Source organism: Mustela putorius, unplaced genomic scaffold (genome assembly GCF_011764305.1).
Source record: "Mustela putorius furo isolate JIRA1106 unplaced genomic scaffold, ASM1176430v1.1 tig00003854_pilon_pilon_pilon, whole genome shotgun sequence".
In the NCBI taxonomy this organism is placed as follows: Eukaryota; Metazoa; Chordata; class Mammalia; order Carnivora; family Mustelidae; genus Mustela; species Mustela putorius.
Window position 1 is genome coordinate 4144331 of NW_025422006.1, and position 24889 is coordinate 4169219.

General features: G+C 38.1%; 1 protein-coding gene across 3 annotated transcripts in view; it reads left to right on the forward strand.

Moving 5' to 3' along the window:
• LOC101677624 (histone-arginine methyltransferase CARM1-like) overlaps positions 1–24889 on the forward strand; it is a 255756-nt gene that overhangs the window by 64394 nt on the left and 166473 nt on the right. For all 3 annotated transcript variants that reach the window (XM_045065033.1, XM_045065032.1, XM_045065034.1), the window contains exon 2: positions 17020–17145. In XM_045065033.1, coding sequence (XP_044920968.1) covers positions 17020–17145 — 126 coding nt within the window. The remainder of the gene's footprint in view (positions 1–17019; positions 17146–24889) is intronic.

Genomic DNA, 24889 nt, shown 5'->3' on the forward strand with positions numbered 1-24889 from the left:
AACAAACTGAGGGTTGCCAGGGGTAGAGGGGTAGGGAGAGGGTGGTTGTGTTATGGACATTGGGGAAGGTATGTGCTAAGGTGAGTGCTGTGAAGTGTGTAAATCTGGTGATTCAAAGACCTGTTCACCTGGGGCAAATAATACATTATATATTAACAAAAAAATAAACTGAGAAAAATTGTGATCTGCCCATATGATTGAATATTATTTGACCATCAAAAGGAGTGTGGTATTAGTACATGCCATAACATGGGTGAACCCTGAACAAAGTATGCTAAGTGGAAAAAGCCAGACACTGAGCTCACATTTGAAAAGCCCAGAGTAGGTAAAAACATAGAGACAGAAAGGAAGTTAGTGGTTGGCAGGGACTGGAGGGAGCGAGAAATGGGGAATGACTGCTAATGGGTATAGAGTTTGTTTTTAAGGTGATGAAAATGTTCTGAAATTTTATAACGATGGTTGTACGACCTTGTGAATTAAAAATAGCACTATATTTTAGTCTAAGATGGTGAATTTTATGGTATGTGAATTACATCTCAAAAAATAAAATCCTTGGTGAAAAGCAGACTTACTCATGGTGTGCTCAAGATCATACTTTTAGTGACCTGAAGGCATTTCAGCTCTCAGGTAGCAAGCCTTGATGCATGCTAGATGCGGGAGAGCTTTGTTACCTTCTAACACAGCAGAGTCTGGAACATCGTAACATTTCTCAGGGCTGGCTTTTCTGAATTGAACTTGTGCCCTTTAGCATTCCTGCTTATTTTGTGTGTGTAACTTTATATAAGGACTGAAGACCAGCTTGAGAAAGTAAGTTAAAATACCAGGAAAAAATATAAAGAAGAAATATATATATATGTAAAATAATAAATTTGAGCTCTATATGTGGGTCCATGATGGAGAATAATTTTTTTTAATTTAAATTACCTTTCCAAAGTGATTTAAGGGCCCATTATAGTAAGAAATATTTCACACAGGACTGTCAATATGGAGAAATTAGGGCATGCTTTAATCTGCTGTATAAACAGTAGTGTCTAATACATTAAATAAACCTAAGTTAAAATTTTTGTGTGATTTGATAATTGGACAGTAAACACATTCCAAATTACATTATTTTTTTCTCTCCTGTCAGCTACTTTAAGACCAGAGATATATATATAGTATATTTAATGAGTACACATATATGTATCTGTACATGGATTTTAGGCTAGTATTTCAAGTGTTGCAGGTCTGTGGTGGGAAGACTGGTCCTCACCACGTGTCTCAGTGATGGGAACTTTAGGTTAGAAATAGGGCGGAGGAGAGAGATGTAGGAGGAAGAAATTCTTGCCTGCAGTACTTTTCAGAGAGTGGCCTTAGTGTAAATGGCGGACAGAGTCTGTTATCAGTACACAGTATCAAGTTCCGGATTTATCAGAAAAATTAAACAGATACAGATTGAGTTAGGAAAAAGAAAGGCAGATGGTCAAGTTAGGAAAGCTTACTACTCAACATACAGCATGGTATTTTAAAATAATAGTGAGTTAGGAAGATATGCATAAATTACTATTTATGAACTTACATTTATTTCTTTGGAAACCATTTTAGGGAGATGTGGGAAGACAAACACACTCAGTCTTGATGCTTTCATTCTTTATGGTGCACTTACTGAGTTCAGTGTCAGATACATCCCAGTAATTCCCTAGAGTACAGTTTCAGTGCACTGAAATATACATGCACACGTTTCATTTTCTGTGCCTTTCAATTCAGTATAATATTAGGTGATTATTACCACTTCAAGGCATATGAGATACATACTATCTCTCATTTTTTGTAAAAATAACTTGTTTTCTTATTAAAAAGCTATACATATTTATTACTGAAAAATTGAAACAATGGAGACAAGTAAGAAGATAAACCACAATTCTACCTATCAAATAAAAAAAACACTATTAAAGATTCAATGCCTATGCTTACAGATATTTCTAGGTGTATAATTTTTTTCTTTATAAAATCAGAGTTATGCAAAACATTTCATTTAAAAATTTCATTTAAAATACATAAGGAACAACCATCCACATTAATAGTTTCGGCAATTTCATGGTGTTCCCATATAGATTGCTGTGATCTACTTAATTACTCCCCCATTACTTGACATTTAAGTTTTTCCAGTTTTTCAAAAATACAAGCAGCACTACAATGGCGAGAATTGTAATTAAATCTTTCACACTATCTTTATTATATTCTAAGTGTAAACTCATCAAACTGAAATTACTGGTTCAGAGGGCATGAGTATTTAAAAAACTTTTGATATACATTACCAAATTGCCCTTCTAAAATATTCTTTTACACTGTCATCATATAAGGATATCCTCTCTCTATGTAAACCCACATTCACTGAAGACAGAAAAATATCTTCACAAATTTGGTAGAAATGTTAGTTATCTCTTTGTGGATCTTTAAATATATTACCCTTTTATTAAATATTATAGCATATTTCCAGTTTGTAATTTGTCTTAAATTTGCATGGCTTCAAAAAATAGATTGTCACATGTATTTGGTTTTATTTTCATGGCTCCTGTCATTGATATAAGACCTGAAAAATGTATCCAAATATTCTACAGCCCAAGGTTATAGAGCAGTTTACCTATATTTTCTTTGTGCTTCCTTTTTAAAAAAAATATTTAATCTGATAATTTGTATAATTATTTAAATTATATTTTATTATATTTATATAGATGTTTTTATATATTTAATTATAATTATTTTAATTATATTTTTAATTATCTAATGATTTATGTAATAGTAATTATATAATTATAATTAAGAATAAGAGGTAAATATATAACTATTTTTATCCCATAAATGTTTATCCAGTTGTCTCAAAACAATCATTGAACAAACCATTTTGTCCCCACTTACTTGTGTTTTCTTAAGTTACAAAGTAATTCAAATTATTTTAAGACTTGCATTGTGTTCTACAAAACATGCTGATCTAGACATTGAAGAATCTTTCTGTGACTGCAGTAAAAATGCAAGTGCTACATCAGATCCAGTCTCCTAAAGGAATTCTTGATTTCTTTATAAAGTGAAGGTGGAAGCAAAATTATCATTTGACTGCCTGTGAGGGTTCTATTCCCCATCTTGTCATCCTTCCTTCAAACCTAGCATTTCTTGGAAAATTCTAAAGCAAGATCACCTGCTTTCATTTCCTAGTTGCTCCCTACTTGTAAAAGAATATAGAAAATACTCTACATTTTAAAATTCTTGTTGGCTTATTATACCACTTAGGAAAATAAGATATTAACTGCTTTTGCACTTAGAAGAAAATCAATAGCATTAAGGAAAATGGGAAATCCTTCCTAAATCATTGATTTTTATGAAAACCAGTGGAACATAGAGCTGAATTCACTGAATACTTTATTAGATCAGTTCTTTGTTTTACCTTTATGTACACAAAGGAGCAAAAACATTAAATCATATCTTTCTCCAGGGTAGATCAAGCAGTCATTGAATTAAGCTTATTTTAGGGGCGTTAGAAATTCCTTTTGCATGGGAAACAGATGTAGTCCAATGCCTAATCATTTTAATGGTGTTTTGAGGTCTACTACTCACATCTAGAAATTTTATTTTTTAATTAACGAAGCTGCTGAGAATATAGTCATGTGTTCTATAAAGGAATTAATGAAAGGAAGGAATAAGATAAAGAAATATGTGGTGTGACATAAAAGTAGGGTGGGGAATTCTCATTTTTGGGTGGTTAGATCAGTCCCTCAGACTTCCTTGGCCATGAGTCATCCTGGGGTCTTGGTAAGATACACAGTCTGGTCTAGAATCAGGGTGTAGGCCTGAGAGTCTCTGCTTCTGACAGACTTCAGGTAACGCAAAGGCTGCTGGTCCATCCCTGCGCCCCCTTGGAGTGGCAGCAATATACAGGAACTTGAGTTCTTTTTGGTTCTCCAATTCTAGGCTTAACTAACAGAAAGAGATTCTTTGTTTACTTGGTAAAGAGATGCTTTGGGCTTCATTTTTCCAAGTATACATCTGTTTCAATGTGTGAGTCTTCCACACGTCCAGAATCTGGACCCTCAAATAATTTACTTACCACCTGAAGATAATAAGGAAGGTGATAGCGTGTTCTCAGAGTTCTCCAGGCAGAAATAGCCAGTAGAACTTCAGTAATGCTGAGAAATGGGAATGCCATTTGTGTGCGTGTAGGGGAGTCTGGTGCAGAGTCGTGCACTGGGTAGCAAAGACCAGTCACCACGGAGTGTATCTGCAGCCTCCTATCTGAACTCCATCATAAGAGCTGCTTCTGATTTGCCAAGAGTTTGAGAAGCCATGACCAGTTTTGGTATGTTTTCTAATCTATGGTATTATGATTAGTATGTGCAAGAGGGTGTGTGGGCATGAATGTGCCTGTGTATGAATTGGCTGATAATTTAAGGTTTTTGGAATCGGTGTTGTAAGGCAAATGTAATGGACTAAAGATAATCCCGACTTTGCAGATTTCCACTTGCAGGGAGGTTAAAGGAAGATGAAGTTCTAGTATCAGACTTGCTGTGAACTGACGGTGAGGTCTTGGAGAACTTACAACCTGGGCTGCATGCCCTCACTATTGAGTGAGTGAGTTGGATGGAATGATCTCAAGTGCCCTTCAGGTCAATAATTTTATAAAAAAAGAGCATGGTTTAAAACCTAAACTTAGTTTTGAGCCAGAGTGTCACCTTAAAAAAAAAATATGGTATCCACAATAGCCAAACTATGGAAAGAACCTAGATGTCCATCAACAGATGAATGGATCAAGAAGATGTGGTATATACATACAATGGAATACTATGCAGCCATCAAAAGAAATGAAATCTTGCCATTTGCAACAATGTGGATGGAACTAGAGGGTATTATGCTGAGTGAAATAAATCAATCAGAGAGACAATTATCATATGATCTCCCTGATATGAGGAAGTTGAGAGGCAACGTGGGGTGTCTAGGTGTAGGAAAGGAATAAATGAAACAAGGTGGGATCAGGACGGAGACAAACTCTAAGAGACTCTCAATCTCACAAAACAAACTAAGGGTTGCTGGGGGGAGAGGGAGAGGGAGAAGGGGCGGGGTTATGGACATTTGGGGGGAGGGTGTGTGCTATGGTGAGTGCTGTGAAGTGTGTAAACTTGGCGATTCACAGCCCTGTACCCCTGGGGCTAATAATACATTATATGTTTATTAAAAAATTAGAAAATTAAAAAAATATATGTTTTGATTTCTGATTCTGAAAACTGTTTGTGATAGGAACACAAAAGGAACTTCTTTCCTTTTAGCAATTGTCAGGATAATTTTTATTTCTATAAGTCGATTTGTTTTTTTTACTCTCTGGCTTTTTTCATGATTTTTCTCCTTGTTTGGTATACTGACGCTTTACCAGTGTCTCTACATACGGAATTTATTTCCCTTTACCCTGATGGTAACTCTTGCTTCTTGTATATGGTGATGCAGATTTTCACAAGTTTCAGCACATTGTCATCCATTATATTCCCAAGTATTATTCCTCCCCTAGTCCTTCTATTCCCTTCTCCTAGAATTCCTATTAAGTATAGATTAGATCTCCCTGTTATGGCCTCAGTTTCTTAACTGATTTCATGCTTTCTGTCTTTTTGTTTTTCTCTGAGGCAATCTAGAAGGTCGCCCAACATGTGTTTTCTGTTCAGTTCTTTCTTTAGCTGTATCTAATCTGTTTTTAAACTCATCTTTTGTTTTAGTTTTTTTTTATTTAACTTCTAAAATTTCTCTTTGGCTCTTTTCCAGTTCACTCATGTACCTCTTTCATTATTTTAAAGACACTTATTATATTGACAACAAATTATCTGAAAAAGAAATAAAATGATCCTGTTTATAATAACATCAGAAACAATAAAATACTTAGGAATAAATTTAACCAAGAAGGGGAAAGATCTCCACCATGAAAACTACAAAACACTGATGAAAGAAAGTGAATAAGACAGAAATAAATAGATATTCGGCGTTCATGGATTGGAAGAATTAATATTGTTCATATGTCCATGTTTCCCAAAGCCATCTATAGGTTGAGTATAATCCCTATCAAGATTCTAAGGGCATCATTATAGGAGTAGAAATAGCAATTCCTTTTTTTTTTTTTGAGAGGGGGAGCACATGCATGTCCACATGTGGGGGGAGCAGGGAGGGACAGAAAGAATCCTAAGCAGGATCCACTCCCAGCACGAAGCTGACACAGGGCTTGATCTCATGAACCCAAGATCATGACCTGAGCAGAAATCAAGAGTCAGATGCTTAACCAACTGAGCCACACAGGTGCCGTAGAAAAAAACAATTCTAAAACTTACATGCCATCACAGAAGACCTCAAATAGCCAAACCAGTCCTGACAAAAAGAACAAAGCCAGAGGCATCTTGCTTCCTACTTTCGAGCTGTGCTACAAAACTGCAGTAGTCAAAATAGTATGGTACTGGCCTAAAAGCAGAAGCCTCAGGCAATGGAACAGAATTAAGATCCCAGAAATAAATGCATGCATATGTGGTCAATTAATGTATGGCCGCTGGAGTTTGAAGTAGGCTTTTAAGAGTAGCTAAGATTTAGTAGTTAAAGCCGGGAATATTTACACCTCATTGCTTTGAAAACAGGATCTCAGAACGCATGTATTGAGAAATTTTGAAATGCCTTTATCTGTCTTTCCCCTCTTTTTTTTTTTTTTTTTTTTTAACTTGTCACAGGGATCTGCATGATGTGGAACCGTGAGTAGCAGTCCAGACCGAGGGGAGCTTAGGTAAATAGCCCGGGAACTCTCAGCCTCAGTATTGCTGTTTAGAGAACAGGCATAAGGAGCCCTGTGGTAGGACCAGCAGGGAGGAAGAGATGAGAGAAAGGATATGCAGGTACCCTGCAAAGGCTGGCCAGCCGCCCCATTGGTCCTTGTGTTTCCTCTGAGCAACTGTTGTCAACCAAAATGGCGACGTTAATTGCAGGAGTTGCAAACCCAAGAAGGTCCCCGTCCCGCTGTTCCAGTGCAGACTGAGGTATTAACTTACTAGTCCACCTGCAAGCCCTGCAAGAGCACTTCTCATTTCCCGGGCGGCCTGTGTAGGCGTGGCGTGTTCCTTCACCAGCCTTGACCGCGGCTCTTCCCCGCTCACTGGGATGGCCTTTCCCTCCTTTATCCCTTTCTCCTTGGCAAATCTCACTCTTTCTTCTGAGGCTCAGGTCCAGAATAATGTCTCCTGTAAAAAAAACTCGCGGGCAAAAGTCGTTTCTTGTTTTCCTGGGGTTCTGTAGCCTTTGAGCAGACCTCTTCTTGCACCGTGAGCTCTCTCAAGGCTGGGGCTACAGTTTATTTATCTTTCTCTGCATCTTCCCGTAGTGCCAGTCGACAGTGACGGGCTTCTAGCAGATGCTCGTAAATGTTAGCCGCGTGTTTGAACGAGGCCCCGAACCAAGGCTTGCACACATCTGGTTCCACAACATCTGCCGTACGGTGAAAACAAACATGAATCCCGAGAACAGCTCTTGACAGCGAAGTTGTTATTTTATACCCTTTCTTGGGAAGCTCCCACTTTTTTGTTGTCATAGCTGGTAAATCCACATTGGAGCAATTATCCCCAATTGAATGACAACGAGAAGACAGTTTATAGTCTTTAGAAACCACAAGGAGAAAGCTAGTGATCTGAGAAAATGCTGCCTAGACAGAATGTAGACTCCATGGTATTTAGTTACCCTAAAGAGACATTCACAGTGAAATTAAATTTAACTCTAAGAGAAGCAACTTCTCTAGGAAGAGTAGGAGGATTTTGCATTTTTATGGAGAAACGAGGAAGTCAGCTTTTTTCTTAATCTCATATTGTAACCAAAAAAACATTTCATAAACCAAAAGATCCCAACCATTTGCCAGAGCTGGAAAAAAGACAACTAGAAAAATTTTTTTTAAAAAGCCAGGTTCTGACAAAGTTCAATTGACACTTTGGTATCTGTAATGTTCTGATGTTTCATCTTCTTTGTTTTTTTCATGTTGTTTAGAAAGTTACTTCTGTGGCTGCATTGACTTACTTGTTTTAATGTGATACGTATGGATCAATTCTATATGCTGAGTGGTGTGCTGGCTGGAAGGAGGAAACCTGTATGTGGTGGGAAAGAGTTGAGGTTAAAAAAAGAACAAGATCTGCTGCTATTTCCCTAGAATCTAGGGGTCCCTGACTCCCAGTCACTTTCCCACCTTGAGAAATGGCAGGGGAGCTGAAGGATCACTCAGACAAGCGTTGTAAATAAATTTGAGGGAGCAGTAGCCTCCTAGGGAAGCTGTTAGGGAAGTGGCATACTATTTCATTAAAGACAGAATGAGAACTTACTTCCTCCTGATTTGAAAATATTGGTCACAGAGGTGTTTAATATTTCATTATGGAGTTAGTTTCAGTGTTTATTTGTTCTCTCTGCTGTGGTCATGTGTAGAAAAAAGGATACAGAAGCAAAGAGGAAATGGTGAAAAAAATATTTTAAAGCTGATTCAGAGGCTACAAAGATTAGAAAGATGAGCTAAGTTTGTCTTTTTACTTTGTTTTTAACAATGGATATGGCAGATTGTCCATGAGCTTGAACGGAGTGAATGAATCTGAACTTGAGTGATGCCAGTGGCGGTTCCAGTCATGTTCGCAATTGTGGTCCTTGCTGTGTACCAGGTCCTTCAGGGGAATCAGAGATGGAGAGATCCCAATTCCTGCTCACGAATGGTGTGACATCTTACAAAATTTGTAAGATGCAGGTGCAAATTAGAGAAGAAGCTGAGGGCCATAAGGGAGGTATGAAGAGCTCTTGGGGCAGTGAGGTAAGGGAGATACATATGCCAGTTGGGGTCAGTCATGGAAGGTACCATGGAGGTGGTGGCCTATGAAATGGACTTTATAAATTGGGTGATATTTTCAGTAGCAGGAGGGGAACCATATCCCTTCAGAAGTCACACTCTTGAACTTTACATCCTTACTGCCTCCATGATAATGAACCCTTTTTGGAGATCAGCTGGTTGTTAGTTTGGCTATATAGCATACGTGTAGGGGTTAGGGGTTGTTTGGGGAGAAGCAGAAAAGGGGCTTGAGGGGTTTATAGTTTCGGAAGTGGTCTGTGCTTTTATATTCAGTGTGTGGGGTAGAAGGGTGGGGGTGGGGGGCTTGTGAAAGTTTGAGCAGAGCTTTGCAGTGACTGCACATGTGCCTCATTAATTTTAATCTGGAAGCTTGGAATGATGTGAACTCATTTGTAGTTGGAAGAGAGATTACAGTGGAGAGACTCAATCCTGTGGTTAAGCCCCATGTCGGGCTCCACCCTGCTCACACATGTTCTCTCTCTCTCAGTCTCTTTAAAAAAAAAAAAATGTAATGAAACCATAGAATGAGCAAGGTCAAGGCAGTCAGTGAATGTGTTCTTAGACTTGACCCAGAAAGATGATCCATAAAAGGAAATACTTGATAAATTGGGTCTCATCAAAATTCAAAACTTTTTATAGACGATCCTGTTAAGAGGATGAAAAGTCAAACTACAGGATGGGAGAAAACACTTGCAAACCACATATATATATAACAAAGGACCCATATCTAGAACAAAAGAGAAACTCTGGAAGCCCCACAGTTAAAGGAAATAGTGGGTAAAACACATGAACAGAAGCAGACATACAGATGGTAAATAAGCACATGAAAAATATTCAGCATCATTAGTCATCAGGGAAGTGCAAATTAAACCCACAATGAGATAACACTATACAACGATAGAAATGTGTAAGCAAAAAATAGTGACAGCACCAAATGTTGTCAAGGATGTGGAGAAACTGGATCATTCGTCCATTGCTAATGGGGATTTGAAATGGCACAGTCACTCTGGAAAACAATTTGATAGTGTCTTATAAAACTGTATGTGCAATTACCATCTTTATAAAAGTTTAGTTAAATGATATTCACATAGGGGTGCCTGGGTGGCTCAGTGGGTTAAAGCCTCTGCCTTCAGCTCAGGTCATGATCCCAGGGTCCTGGGATCGAGCCCCACATCGGGCCCTCTGCTCGGCAGGGAGCCTGTTTCCCTTCCTCTCTCTCTGCTTGCCTCTCTGCCTACTTGTGATCTCTGTCTGTCAAATGAGTAGATAAAATCTATAAAAAACAATGATATTCACATAGAAATAAACAACAGAAAAGTATTGAAGTCAAATGCCAAACAGAGAAAAAAGGCAGGAAGGGACAAAATAACATCCCCACCAATAGTGAAAGCATGCTAGGAAAGTAAGTGCTCTAAAATGTGTCTGAAAGGTAAAATTTTTTTAAAAAATCAGAGAAATTAAGAAAATTTACACAGGACATGCGAGAATAACATAAAGAAGAATTAGCAAACTCATAAAATGATAGAATTCAAGAATATACTTAGGAATAAAATAAATAATTAAAAGTAAAATAATTTTAGAAGTAAAGATTAAATTAGAAGCAACAAGAAATATTTCAAATAAGGGAGAAAAGATGGAAAAATATTTAAATGTAAAAAGAAGTAAAAGGGAGTCAAAAGAAAGTTATAAATATCAATGCTCAGCACAGATGATCCAACACATACATACACGAGAGTCTGGGAAGAAGGTAAGAGAGCAAAGATGTAAAACAAATACAAAAATTATAATTGAGAAAATTTTGCCAACATAAAAAAAATGGAAAATACCTATTGAAAGAATAACTTTATACCTGAAAATATGGACGTAGAATGGCTAGCAGAAGGCACATTCTGGCAAAAATTACTGACCTTTAAAGAAAGAGACGGCCCTTTGGACATCTGGGCAATATTAGCATTTTACCCACAAGTGCCAGAAAAGTCAATTACCATCAGTCTTTTTGATGGTAACGTGATTCCCTAGAAGAAAATGGATAAACATACCAGAGATCCACCGAGAAAGAAAATGTGAACCGGGGATTCTATATCCAGAAAAGCCTGACCTTCAAAAATGTAAAAGACAAAGAAAACGATTGGTGTGTGAGAGTTCAGGGAATGTTGTTCCCATGACCCTTCTTAAGCAATCTCCTGAAGAACTTGTTTCCCTGAGCCCTAGAGATTCTACTAGCGAGGAGGGTATGTGCTATGGTGAGTGCTGTGAATTGTGTAAGACCGACGAATCAAATAATACATCATATATATATATATATATATATATATATGTATATTTTAAGATTCTACTAGACAGTGACTGTGGACAACCACACTTAGAGAGGCATGTACTTGGAACGGGCGGGGAGCACGGGATGGTGGTAGCTGGAAGGTGGCTGAAGGGAGACATGGTACTGTGTGCTGGTTGTCTAATGCCAGGCTGCAGATCTAGTATAACTAGAATACAACATGTAGAGGAAGGAGTTAGCATTTTCCAAAACACTCTACAAAACCCCCAAAACCCAACCCAAACCGGACCAACAACAACCATTTCAGCAGTCACACTGGGTGATGATAGTTTCGGGCTCCTGACACTCATGTCTTTTTTTTTTTTTTTTCCTTTTAAATCCATTTTTTAAAAATTTAATTTCAGTGTAACAAAATTCATTGTGTATGCACCACACCCAGTGCTCCATGCAATCCGTGCCCTCCATAATACCCACCACCAGGCTCCCCCAACCACCCACCCCCCGCCCCTTCAAAACCCTTAGAGTTGTTTTTCAGAGTCAGAAATTGGAGGGGGAGATGAACCATGGGAGACTATGGACTCTGACGCTGATGTCTTAACGGCCAGGCTTCCATTTCTTTGTTTCTATCTCACCCATGGATGCTACCCGATTCTCAACTCTGAAACCTCCTCCAAAGCCCTGTCTTGCATATCCCATGTACCTTCCTGTTCTCTTCATTTCTTTTCTGATGTTCACACTTGGCCCCCTTCAACTCGAATCAATCCATTTTCAGTGTTTACTCAGTGAGCGAGAGCCTAGGATCGAATCTTTCAAACACAAAATTCTCTAAAGGAGAGGGAGAAGCTGTGATGTATCCTTTATTGCTCTTTTGTCATGTCTCATAGGAAACCATGTGGTTAATACCATCAGCACTGATGCCAATTTTAATATTAGATATTGGGGGTTCTGTAATCCTGTCCTTTTTCCTTTACACTCCTTTCCTGTGGTTAAAGTTGCTAGAAATAATAACTGCACATTTACCTATATACTTTATTCCATCTATAGAGGTGCTGCTCTACAATCAGGTAGCACTCTATTTCTAGAAAATGCATTCCTTAGGCAGCCTAACTTCATATTTCTAGACAGGAAAATACTAAAAGGGTCACTTAGCAAAAAATTGGCACCAATGTCATATTATTAACTGTCACAAATGCCATAAGTACTCCTCTTTCCAGGAAAAAGAAAATAGATAGATATATATACACACACATATATATGTATGTATATATATACATACGTATATATATACGTGTGTGTGTGTGTGTGTGTGTGTGTGTGTGTGTGTGTATTTTAGAACCTCAGTTCTAGACCATAGCTGACATGTAAAGTTCTGGGTCAGCCAGCATTGTAACTTTCATATGGGGGGAGGTCTTTTGCATTTGCAAGGACTTAGAGAGGAAGGTGCCAGTGTGGAGCAAAAGAGAAATATTGTTTAATGGAGCCAAGAGCAATTCTCTTGATCTTACTCTGTGGCATTTTCCATGTTTACCTGTAAAATGGATTGGAACATGGATTTCTTTGTGTGTCTCTGGGAATCCTCTCAGATGAGAGTAGTAGAAGATAGAACAGGCATCTGGACCACCACCATCATGATGTTCTTTTGAGAAGCTTCTGGGAGAGCAAGTGGCATTTTCCCAGGAAGAGAACAGCAAGGCTCTTTGCTTTTCTAAAGCTGCCTCAATTTTGTGCACATGGGCCTAACAGTGCTTGTGACTTCACTACTACTGGCAGATCAGGCCTTGCCCTTTGATGAAGTAAGCAAAGCAATTGTTCAAAAGCAGAATGACAGTAAGTATGCAGAAACACCCAGCCTTCTGTACCACTGAAAAGATGAAAGGAGATGTTTGTAAGGAGTCAGAATGTTCTGCAGATGTACTTCTCATAAATGGTAATAATAACTTGGTTGGGAGAAAGATGTGAACCTTAGCTCTCCACGTCACCCGTACTTGTCATGAGTGTGATCGTATTTCACAGTCTTGGATTTATATGTGTTCCCAACAACTCTTTATTGTATTCCTTAATTTTTCTGACACAGGTCCTTTAAATTTAGAAAGACACATTTCTCAGTTGGTGAAAGACGTTACCGTAAGATAGCTGCACTTAATACTGCTCATGTTAGTTAACGGAAGTCAACTAGAATGTTTGTTTTATGTACTAACATGGTCTAAGGGTAGGAAAGGAAATCAGCACCAATTAGAAGATCCACAAACAGGAAACATGACGAAATCTTCATTTCTATGAATGATCTTGAAAATGAGAATTGAGATAACACTTGTGTCAGGTGCATTTATTCATAGATCAATTGGCTACATTTACTCCGAAATTAATATTTTTGAATTAGTAAACTACCAGTTAATATCTAATACATAAGAGAATTAGAAGAATGGTAATACCCATGACGAGTGAAGTTGTGGTAAAATACACTAGTGATGGTAGCATATCTTTTATTGGATTGCTTATATTTTCTGATTGTTAAAAATAAATAGTCTCATAGAAAGCTCAAACAAGGCAGGACCATATAAAGGGAAAAATAGGGGCGCCTGGGTGGCTCAGTGGGTTAAGCCTCTGCCTTCGGCTCAGGTCATGATCCCAGGGGCCTGGGATCGAGTCCCGCATCGGGCTCTCTGCTCAGCAGGGAGCCTGCTTCTCCTCATCTCTCTCTCTGTCTGTCTCTCTGCCTCTTTGTGATCTCTCTCTCTCTGTCAAATAAATAAATAAAATCTTTAAAAAAAAAAAAACAAAAAGGGAAAAATAAAAATGATCCCAAATCTCTCTGTGCAGAGAAAACCACTGATGACATCTTGGTGTGTCTCTTTTTCAACAGCTCTCTCTGAAGATAAACACATTAAATTGCTACAATAACATTACACATGCTGTTTTGCAACCTGAACACGGGGGTCTCATGTTCCACTCAACCGATCATGTACACGGTGGTAGACGGGGTCTCATGTTCCACTCCTCCGATCATGTACACGGTGGTAGACGGGGGTCTCCTGTTCCACTCCTCCGATCATGTACACGGTGGTAGACGGGGGTCTCCTGTTCCACTCCTCCGATCATGTACACGGTGGTAGACGGGGTCTCCTGTTCCGCTCATCCGATCATGTACACGGTGGTAGACTCCTCTTCCTTGCATCTTCTCACGATAGTGAACAACTCTGAGATGAACGTCCTTAACTATACACTCACTCACACGCGATAAAGTATATCCTGGAGGAAATGATTATGAGCAGAATGTCTAGCAAAGATTACATAGACTTTACCTTTTGAACCCCATGGGCAGACTACCTCCTACAAATTTATCTTCCCAGTAATTGCTATGCACTGTTGTCTCATACCCTTTCCAGTATTTGATATTGTTAGTATATATTTTTTAAAATATTGACAGTGAGAGGTAAAAATTCAGACCTCAATATTTTAGTACACATTTCTTTGAATATTATTATAATTCATTGTTTACATTCTTTTTGCTATTGGCATTTTTCTAGTTATCAATTACCTACCGATTCCTCTACTAACTTTTCAATAAGAATGCTTGCTTCTTCTTATTTTTTAGAGTAAACTGTTTCTTGGGGAAATTCAATCTTCATTGGGTGTGCTGAAAATATTTTCACAGCTTACTGCTTTTTGATTTTGTTTAAAGTATTTATTTATTTATTTATTGCCAAATGTAGGTTTTAAAAAATTAAGTAGTTACCAGCACTTACTGGATTTTTATGGCATGCTTAAAAAGCCCTGTTCCACCCATATTTCAACAGAAGATAGGAGAGGATGTCGGAAGGAGGCTATATGGGCAGGCATTTTACTATGTCTGAAAGTAGGATAAAACAGCACCTCATTTTATACCCTAACCAAATCACAACAGAAAGAACAAACAAATAACAGCAAAATAAAAGAAATTCTGACCTTATCTGGATTAGGAGAACCGAACCAGATAAATTTTGAGGCTTTCTATCGCTGCTGGGATGGCATACAGTCAATATATGGAGAAGCGCTTTCACTGATCCAAAAAATATTTATTAAGTACGGGGTATTGTGCTGGGTTTTGGTTCAGAGAAGAAAAGATAATGATTTGAAAAAAGAAAATAAGATCACTCCTGCCCGCACAGAGTTCACAGACCGCAAGGTACTGTAGAAGATTAGCATCCGCCCTTCATCCGACTCCAACACCATGAGAAAACAATTGGTCGGTGCAGAAAATCCCGATTTCTTGGTTGGGGGAGGGAGAACCCATTTCTTGTGATTTAAAGAAAACACATTGTCTAGAAGAGCCCAAGCTCCCTTCTTCTGCATCTCTTCACAGCTGCCTCTCTGTAAGGAGACATTGATGCCTTTGAGACACGGACTGGGCTGTAATAATTAAACCTGTAATCATGCTTTACGCCAAGAAAATGTTTTCAAAACATCTGCACTCTTTAACCATCCAAGATGTTCTATGAAAACTATTTGTGAAAGCTTCCATCAGGAAGTATTCATTCATTTGAAATAATGGATGAAAATATTTGAAAATATTTGGTCATCTTTACTGTGTGTGTGTGTGTGTGTGTGTGTGTGTGTGTGTTTTGAATGTGTGTATATGAATGGGCCACATACGTGTGTAAAAGAATTTTATATATAACTGTTTTTTAAAGATCTTATTTATTTGACAGAGAGAGATCACAAGTAGGCAGAGAGGCAGGCAGAGAGAGAGAGAGGGAAGCAGGCTCCCTGCCGAGCAAAGAGCCTGATGTGGGGCTCGATCCCACAACTCCGGGATCATGACCTGAGCCGAAGGCAGAGGCTTTAACCCACTGAGCCTCCCAGGCGCCCCAATGTATAACAATGTTTTAAAGGTAAAACACTTCCTGCATTTGGTTTTGTCAGGGAAGAGGGAAGGCATAAAGGATGGAAAGTAAGATCTGGTCTAGAATGAGAGAAACGAGCGTAGCCCCATATATCCCAGAGTCCCAACCATATCATCAGGATTTTAAAAATTATTTTCACGTTTATTATTCCGTCATCACAAAAAGCTTGGAAAATAAATATCAATACTTTTATTTTACACAGTGAAATAATGTGACTAAGTGTGATTCAGTGATTGAAGTCCCTAGGTTAGTAAATATCAGAGATAAAAACCAAACCCCAAGTTTATTACTTTTGCCACCACTCTACAGCCGCCCCAGTGCTCAAGGCCTGCTTAACTTGTAAAGGAAGAATATCGAGTTACTTCCCAATTACCCATGCATGAACCTGGTGAGAGCCTAGCCACTCACCGCGGGCCCTGCTTGCAGAACCCAAGCACCCTCTTTATTGCACTTGCCTTGGCCCAGTGTGGTAAGAGCATCAATGGGCTTCAGAGTCAAATTCAATCTTAGGCTTTAATCCTGGTTCTGCCCTTACTAGCTGTGCACATTTGGACCTGAGCTCTCTGCCTTGCCTCTACCCAGGAACACTGGCGACAGCTCTTACAAGGAAGACCGTGTGAGCTCTCTGGCATATACTAAGTGCTCAGGAATCACCAGAGGGACATTACTTGGGCTCTCCCGGGATGCCTTCAAGAGACACAAAACCCACTGGGGAATAGGAGTTTTAAAGGGAGTGGGGCCCTGGACATAAAAACAGAAGCCACTGAGAGTTAGTTTTGACTCTGTCCTGACCCACATGCGAAGAACTGCTAGGGGGCCACAGTTAATTCCTGTTTGATCTCGGATCCTCCTACTGCCTGAAGTCTCATGAGGGATTCTATTACAAAAGAAGTGGGGAGCCTTGAAAAAAGGAGAGAAATGTAGGGATGGCATTGCTGACCCTTTTTACAATGCTCAAAAATGGATTTTCCTAATCCCCCCCCTTTTATTTCCATCCTCTATAGCCGATGGCGTGTGTGTCTTCAAATGCTTACTCAACAGAGACACTGAATGTTGCCGCGTGGGGAAGGAATCCGTCTTGATCACACTGGGATACAACAGCATTTTGCTGAAGTTTGAGTCTCCCGCTGGTAAGTTTGGGGCCTGTCCTGACCCCTTCCTTGCCTTTCCTGAGGACAAGTCTCCGGACTGGCTAGCTTTGCTGTTACTGGCTGGTTGGCGTTTGGCAGCGTGTTTCCTGTTGTGACCTGTCATGGCCTCAGAGAAGGATTTGACACTAGTGCTGGCTCTGACTTGATCCCATGGCTGAGGATCAACCAGCCTTTTCCTTGACTGGGAGGATGTTTTTATTCTTAAGCGCCCCCTCCCGCTTTGGTCCTCTTTCCTCCAGAGCTGCAGGAGAGGACGGCCACCAAGGTGGTCCCAGCCTTCCATCACTCTTGTTGCTTCTCCTTGACGATGAGGCTGTTCGCAGAAACGTGACTTTTCAATTTGAGTGGCATTCAGAATGATTCCGTCTTGTTTTTTTACCTTTGAATCATTAGTTGTTCATTTTTAGACTCTAGATGACGAATATCAAACAAGCAGGGAGGTAAACTGAAGTAAAATTAAGTGTTTTAAGAAAGGAAGAGAAGACACTCTGGAAGAGGTCAGCTCTGATAAAGAAGTTAAGGCTAGCAGTGCCTTGGGTCTGCGTTAGATGTTTGATGGTCTTTCCTTTGACTTGATATAAATTGATTCTTTGTACTTACAGTGTTAATCCAGACAATGTAAAGTATTAGCAGTGGTACGTGTTCTCCTCAGGTTAGCCGAAGTACCCTAAGCTGGTACATCATCAGTAACTACTTGGGATAAAGAAATTAACCTGGTTTCTTATTTTGAAATTCCGCTCACAGGGGCATCAGCTAGAGCGAGGAATTTGCTCAACACATGTCTGTCCATTTGTCCATCTTATGTTTCTGCTGCATTTTGGAGTAAATTATAGTAACCAACACATTCTAACACCATGTACTTCCAGCTGCATATCATTAACTAGAATTCAAAATTTGTTTCTAATTTTTTTCTATAAAAGTTAAATTTACATACCTCACAATGCACAAATCTCAAAAACACCATCATTCCTAAGAGTTGCCTCATAGCGTTTCCCCATCACTCCTTACCCCTGACCTTGCCGGGCCAATCACTGCTCTGATTTTCTTCTAACCAAGATTAGATTTGACTAGAACTTCCTATAAATGGGATCATTCAGTGTACACTCTCTTTAGTACGGTCACTGAGCATATTTTGAGACATCCATGTTGTTGCTAGTGTGAGTAGTTTGTTCACTTTTATTACTAGGTAATAGTCACAATTCGTATATCCATTCTCGTTTCAGTGAGTATGGAGACTATCTCCAAGTCTTGGCTATCGTGAGTAAGGTTGCTATAAATATTCTCATATATACCAGTCATTTTGCAGACATATATTTTTTTCATTTCTTTTAGATCAATATCAGGAGGTAAAATTGCTGAGTCATAGAATAAATGCTTAGTTCTCTAAAAAACAGCTAGAACCTTTTTTTTTTTTTTTTTAAATTTCTGTTTGACAGACAGAGATCACAAGTAGGTAGAAAGGCAGGCCGAGAGAGAGGAGGAAGCAGGCTCCCTGCCGAGCAGAGAGCCTGATGTGGGGCTTGATCCCAGGACCCTGGGATCATGATCCGAGCTGAAGACAGAGACTTTAACCGGCTGAGCCGCCCAGAGGCCCCCAGCCAGAAGGTTTTCTAAAGTGGTTGGACCGACCGTATCCTCCCGCCAATAATGGATGGGAGTTGTTCCACATCTTTGCCGGTATTTGGTGTTTCAGTCTATTAAATTTGTTTTCCATCTTGTAAAAATTAATTAATTAATTAATTAACTAATTAAATAAAACTTTATCCATTTTGGTAGACATGTGGTTGAATCTCATGTGGTTTTAATTTACATTTTCCTGATGCGTAGTGATATTAAGCACTTTTTCATGTGCTTATGAATTCAAATCATTTACTTGTTACTAAGTGGTTATTTGTCTATGGAGTTACTGGTCTTCATGTATGTTGGACACCAGGCACATGTCAGACACAGTTCACGCACATTATCTCCTAGCTTGGAACTTGCTTACTCATTTACATACTGATGTCTTATGTTGAAAAGAAGTTTTCAAATTTGGTGATGCCATTTTTTTCCTTATTGATTTCAGTATCCCAAGAACTTTTTCTACCCTCAAATAGTGAATGATTTTGACTGTATTGCCTTCCAGAAGTTTTAAAGTTTAATTTTTGTATTTTATTATTTTTTGTGTGTTTATTATCATTTTCTAATCTTTCTTAATTGCTTTTTACATGGTGTGAGGTATGAGGCCAAGGATTACTTTTAGACCATGCGGATATCCATTTATTCTAACACTGTGTATTGAAAAGGCGTTTGCAAGTCAAATGACTGTATGCAGACTTGGTCTATTCTAGAGCTCTCTGTTCTGCTCCACTTACTTCTTATTATCCTTAGGCCAGTATCCCATTGTCAGGGTTACCTTCAAAGTAACTCTTGAAGTCTGGTGGTTCAAGTCCTCTAACTTTGTTTTTTTGTCAAGATTGTTCTGGATATTCTTGCTCCTTTACATTCCCATATACATTTTATAATTAAGCTGTCAGTTGATATACAATACTTGCTCCAATTAAGACTGAGATTGATCAGTTCGGGGAGGATTGTCATTTTCACAACATTAAGGTTTTGGTCATTGGCAAGCTGAAAATAGCTCATACTAAGTCACAAGAGACAGTTATTAAATTTTCAGAAATTTGATAGCTTGACATTGGCCAGGGTGGAAGAAATTAGCAAAGTCCCCTGTTGTTTTGTGGGGCGGGAGTTCATTGTTAAATGATTATCAGCATGCCATTACTTTCAGACCAGGGATATGGTATTTCTCTCCATTTATTTAGGGCTTTAATTTTCCCCCAGAAGAGGAACATTTTGTAATTTTCAGCAATGAGGTCATACACAACTGTGACAAATTTAACCCTGAATATTTTATGTTTTTGACTGTATAGTAAATAAAATTTTGAAAACTCACAAGTGTTTTCTGGTGGTATATAATATATTATTATTAAAAATTTCCAGTGTGATTAGTATACAGTGTTGCATTAGTACAATATAGTGATGCAACAGTTCTCTGCATGATTCAGTGCTCACTGTAGGTGTGCTCTTAGTCCCCTTTACCTGTTTTACCCCACCAGCCTCCATTCTGGTAAAACTCTGCTTTCTATAGTTAAGAGTCTGTTTTTTGGTTTGTGTCTTTCTTCCTTTGTTCATGTGTTCTGATAAATTTCACAAATGAGTGAAATCATATGGTATTTGTTTTTCCTTACTTACTGACTTATTTCACTTAGCATTATACCCTCTAGATCCATCCATGTTGTTGCAAATGGCAAGATTGCATTCTTTTAGTGGCTGAGTAATATTCCATTGCGTGTGTGTGTGTGTGTGTGTGTGTGTGTGTATGTAGCTCATGTTTTCTTTATGCATTCATATATCGATGGACACTTGGGCTGCTTCCATAATCTGGCTATTATAAATAATGCTGCAATAAACATAGGGGTGCATGTATCTTTTGAAATTAGCATTTTCATATTTTTTTGGTAAATATTCAGTAGAGAAATTAGTGGATCATCTGGTAGATCTGATAATTCTATTTGTAATTTTTTGAGGAATGTCCCTACTGTGTGCCACAGTGGCTGCTCCAGTTGCATTCCCACCAGCATTGCAAGAGCGTTCGTTTTTCTCCACATCTTTTGCCAACACTTGTTGTTTCTTATGTTTTGATTTTAGCCCTTCTGACAGATGTGAGACGATACCTCTTTGTGGTTTTGATTTGCATTTCCCTGATGATGAGAGATGTTGAGAATCTTTTCAGGTGTCTGTTGGCCATCTGCATGTATAGTAATGTCTGTTTGTGCCTTTATTTGTTTAATTATTTATTCACTTAAAGGTTATTTATGTTTGAGAGGGAGGGGGCAAGCATGCAAATGGTGGGGTGGGGGTGGGGTGGGGACGGGGGTTGGGAGGGCCAGAGGGAGAAAATCTTCAAGCAGACTTTCTGCTTGAGTGCGGAGCCCAGCGTGGAGTTCTGTCTCATGACGCATGAGATCCTGACCTGAGCCGAAACTAAGAGTCAGAAGTTTAACTGACTGAGCCATCTAGGCTCCCTTTGTCCACCTTTTAATTGGATTACTTAAGTTCTTCTGTGTTGAGTTGTAGAAGTTCTTTGTAAAGTTTGCGTACTAAACTGTTATCAGACATATCATTTGCCCTTTCAGTAGGTTGTCTTTTCACTACATTGTTTCCTTTGCTGTGCGGAAGCCTTTTATTTTGATGCAGTCCAGATAGTTTGTTTTAGCTTTTGTTTCCCTGGCCAAAGAAGACCTATCTAGAAAAAGGTTGCTGCAGCTAATGTCAGAGAAAGTACTGCCTGTGCTCTCTTCTTTCAGGTTTATGACTTCAGATATCACATTTAGGTCTTTAATCCCTTTCGAATTTATTTTTGCATATGGTGTAAGAAAGTGGTCGTTTCAACCTTCTGCATGTTGCTGTCCAGTTTTCCCAACACCACTTGCTGAAGAGACTGTCCTTTACCCATTGGCTATTCTTCCTTGCTTTGTTGAAGATTAATTGACCATATAGTTGTGGACTCATTTTTGGTTTTTCTGTTCTGTTCTTGTATCTACCTGTGTGTCTGTTTTTGTGTCCGTACCATACTGTTTTGATCACTACAACTTTATAATATAATTTGAAGTCTGGAATTGTGATGCTTCCAGTTTTGCTTTTCATTTTTAATTTTGGGAGTTTATAGTTTTCCAGGAATGCATCCATTTCATCTAGGTTGCTTAGCTTATTGGCATATAACTGTTGATAATATCTTCTGATGATTGTTTTTACTTCCTTGGTGTTAGTTGTGATCTCTCCCTTTTCATTCATAATTTTATAAATTTGGGCTTTCTCTCTTTTCTTTTGGATTAGTGTGGCCAGTGGTTTATCAATCTTATTGATTCTTTCAAAAAACCAGCTTCTAGTTTCATTGGTACGTTCTACTGTATCTCTGGTTTCTACCTCATCGATCTCAGCTCTAATCTTGATTATTTCCCTTCTTATGTGTGGAGTTGGTTTTGTTTGTTGTTGATTCTCCAGTTCTTTAAGATGTAGAGACAGCTGGTATATTCTGGATTTTTCAATTTTTTTGAGGAAGTCTTGGATGGTTATGTATTTCCCCCTTAGGACTGCCTTTGCTGTATCCCATAGGTTTTGGACCAAAGTGTCTTCATTCTCATTGGTTTCCATGAATTGTTTCAGTTCTTCCTTGATCTCCTGGTTGATCCAAGCATTCTGAAGCAAGGTGGTCTTTAGCTTTCAGGTGTTTGAGTTCCTTCGGAACTTTTCCTTGTGATTGAGCTCCAATTTCAAAGCATTGTGATCTCAGAATATGCAGAGGATAATCTCAAGTCTTTTGATATCAGTTGAGTGCTGATTTGTGACCCATTATGTGGTCTATTCTTGAGACGGTTCCATGTGCACTTGAGAAGAATGACTATTCTGTGTTTTTAGGGTGGAATGTTCTGTATATATCTATGAGGTCCATCTGGTCCAGTGTGTCATTTTTAAGGTTGCTTTGGCTATTTGGGGTCTTCAGTGTTTCCACACAAATTTTAGGATTATTTGTTCTAGGTCTGTGAAAAATGTTGTTAGTATTTTGATAGGGATTGTATTAAATCTATAGATTGCTTTGGATAATATGGACATTATAAACAATATTTGTTATTCCTACCCATGAGCATGGAATATCTTTCCATTTGTTGGTGTCATTTTCAGTTTCTTTCATCAGTGTTTAAAGTTTTAAGAGTATAGGTTTTTCAGTTCCTTGGTTAAATTTATTCCTAGGTATTTTATTATTTTTGGTACAGTTGTAAATGGGATCTTTTTCTTAATTTCTTTTTTTGCTACATTATTATTAGTGTACAGAAATGTATTATAATACAAAATGTATTATGTTGACTTTGTATCCTGCGACCATACTGAATTCATGTATTGGTTCTAATAAGTTTTGGAGGTGTCTTTAGGATTTTCTGTGTATAGTATCATGTCATCTGCAAATAAGGAAGGCTTTATTTCCCAATTTGGATTCCTTTCATTCCTTTTTTTTTTTTTTTTTTTTTTTGTCTGATTGCTGTAGCTAGGACTTCTAGTACTAAGTTTAAAAAAAAAAGCAGTGAGAGTGGACATCTTGGTCTTGTTCCTGCCTTTGGGGATAAGCTCTTAGTTTTTTCCTCATTAAGAATAATTTTACCTGTGGGTTTTTCATATATGACCTTTATTATGTTGAGGTATGTTCCCTCTAAGTCTACTTTGTTGACAGTTTTTATCACGAATAGATGTTGTACTTTGTCAAATGTTTTCTCTCCATCAACTGAAAGGATCATTTGGTTTTTATCCTTTCTCTTACTAATGTGATACATCATGTTGATTGATTTGCAAATATTAAACCACCCTTGCATCCCAGGAATAAATACCACTTGATTGTGGTGGATGATTTTTTTAAAATGTATTGTTGGATCCCGTTTGTTAATATTTTTTTGAGGATTTTTGCATCTGTGTTCATCAGAAATAGTGGGCTTTTTTAATGGTATCTTTATCTCATTTTGGTACAACATAATGCTGGCCTCATCAAATGAATTGGAAGCTTTCCCTCCTCTTTTATTTTTTGGAATAGTTTGAGAAAATACTTATTTACTCTTCTTTAAATGTTTGGTGGAATTTACCTGTGAAGCTTTCTGGTCCTGGACTTTCTGTTGGGAGTTTTTTGATTACTGCTTTAATTTCATTGCTGGTAGTTGGTCTGTTCAAGTTTTCTATTTCTTCCAGATTCAGTTTTGGGGAGATATGTATTTTTTGGAATTTATCCACTTCTTCTAGGTTTTCCAATTTGTTGGCATATAATTTTTCACGATATTCTCATAAAATCCTTTGTATTTTTGTGGTGGTGTTTGTTATTTCTTGTCTTTCCGATTTTGTTTGAGTCCTCTCTCTCTTTTTGATACATTTGATTAAAGGTTTTTCAACTTTGTTTATCTTTTGAAAGAATTAGCTCCTGGTTTCATTGATCTCTTCTGCTGTTTTATTTTTCTTTCCTCTAAGTTTATATTTCATTTATTTCTGCTCTAATTTTATCATTTTCTTCCTTTTACTGGTTTTGGGTTTTGTTGTTCTTTTTCTTGCTCCTTTAGGTGTAAGGTTAAATTATTTGACTGAGATTTTTCTCATTTTTTGAGGTAGGTCTCTATTGCTATAAACTTTTCTCTTAGAATAGTTTTGTTGAATCCCAAAGATTTTGGATGGCTGTGTTTTTATTTTTCATTTGTCTCTCTGTCATTTTGTATTTCCTCTTTGATTTCTTGGTTCACCCATTCACTGTGTAGTAGCATGTTATTTATGTTCTTTCCAGATTTTTTTCTTATGCTTGCTTTCTAGTTTCATAGCATTGTGGTCAGAAAAGATGGTATGGTATGATTTAAGTGTTTTTTAATTTGTTGAATTCTGAATTTGTTTTGTGGTTTAGTGTGTGATCTTTTCTAGAGAATATTCCATGTGCACTTGACAGAATGTGTATTTTGCTGTTGAGGATGGAATGTTCTGAATATATCTGGTAAACCGATCTGGTCCAATGTGTCATGTAAAGCCGTTATTTCTTTGTTGATTTTCTATTTGGATGATCCATCTATTGATATAAGTGGGATATTAAAGTCCCCTACCATTATTGTATTACTATCAATTATTCCCTTTATGTCTATTATTAGCTGCTTTATCTATTTGG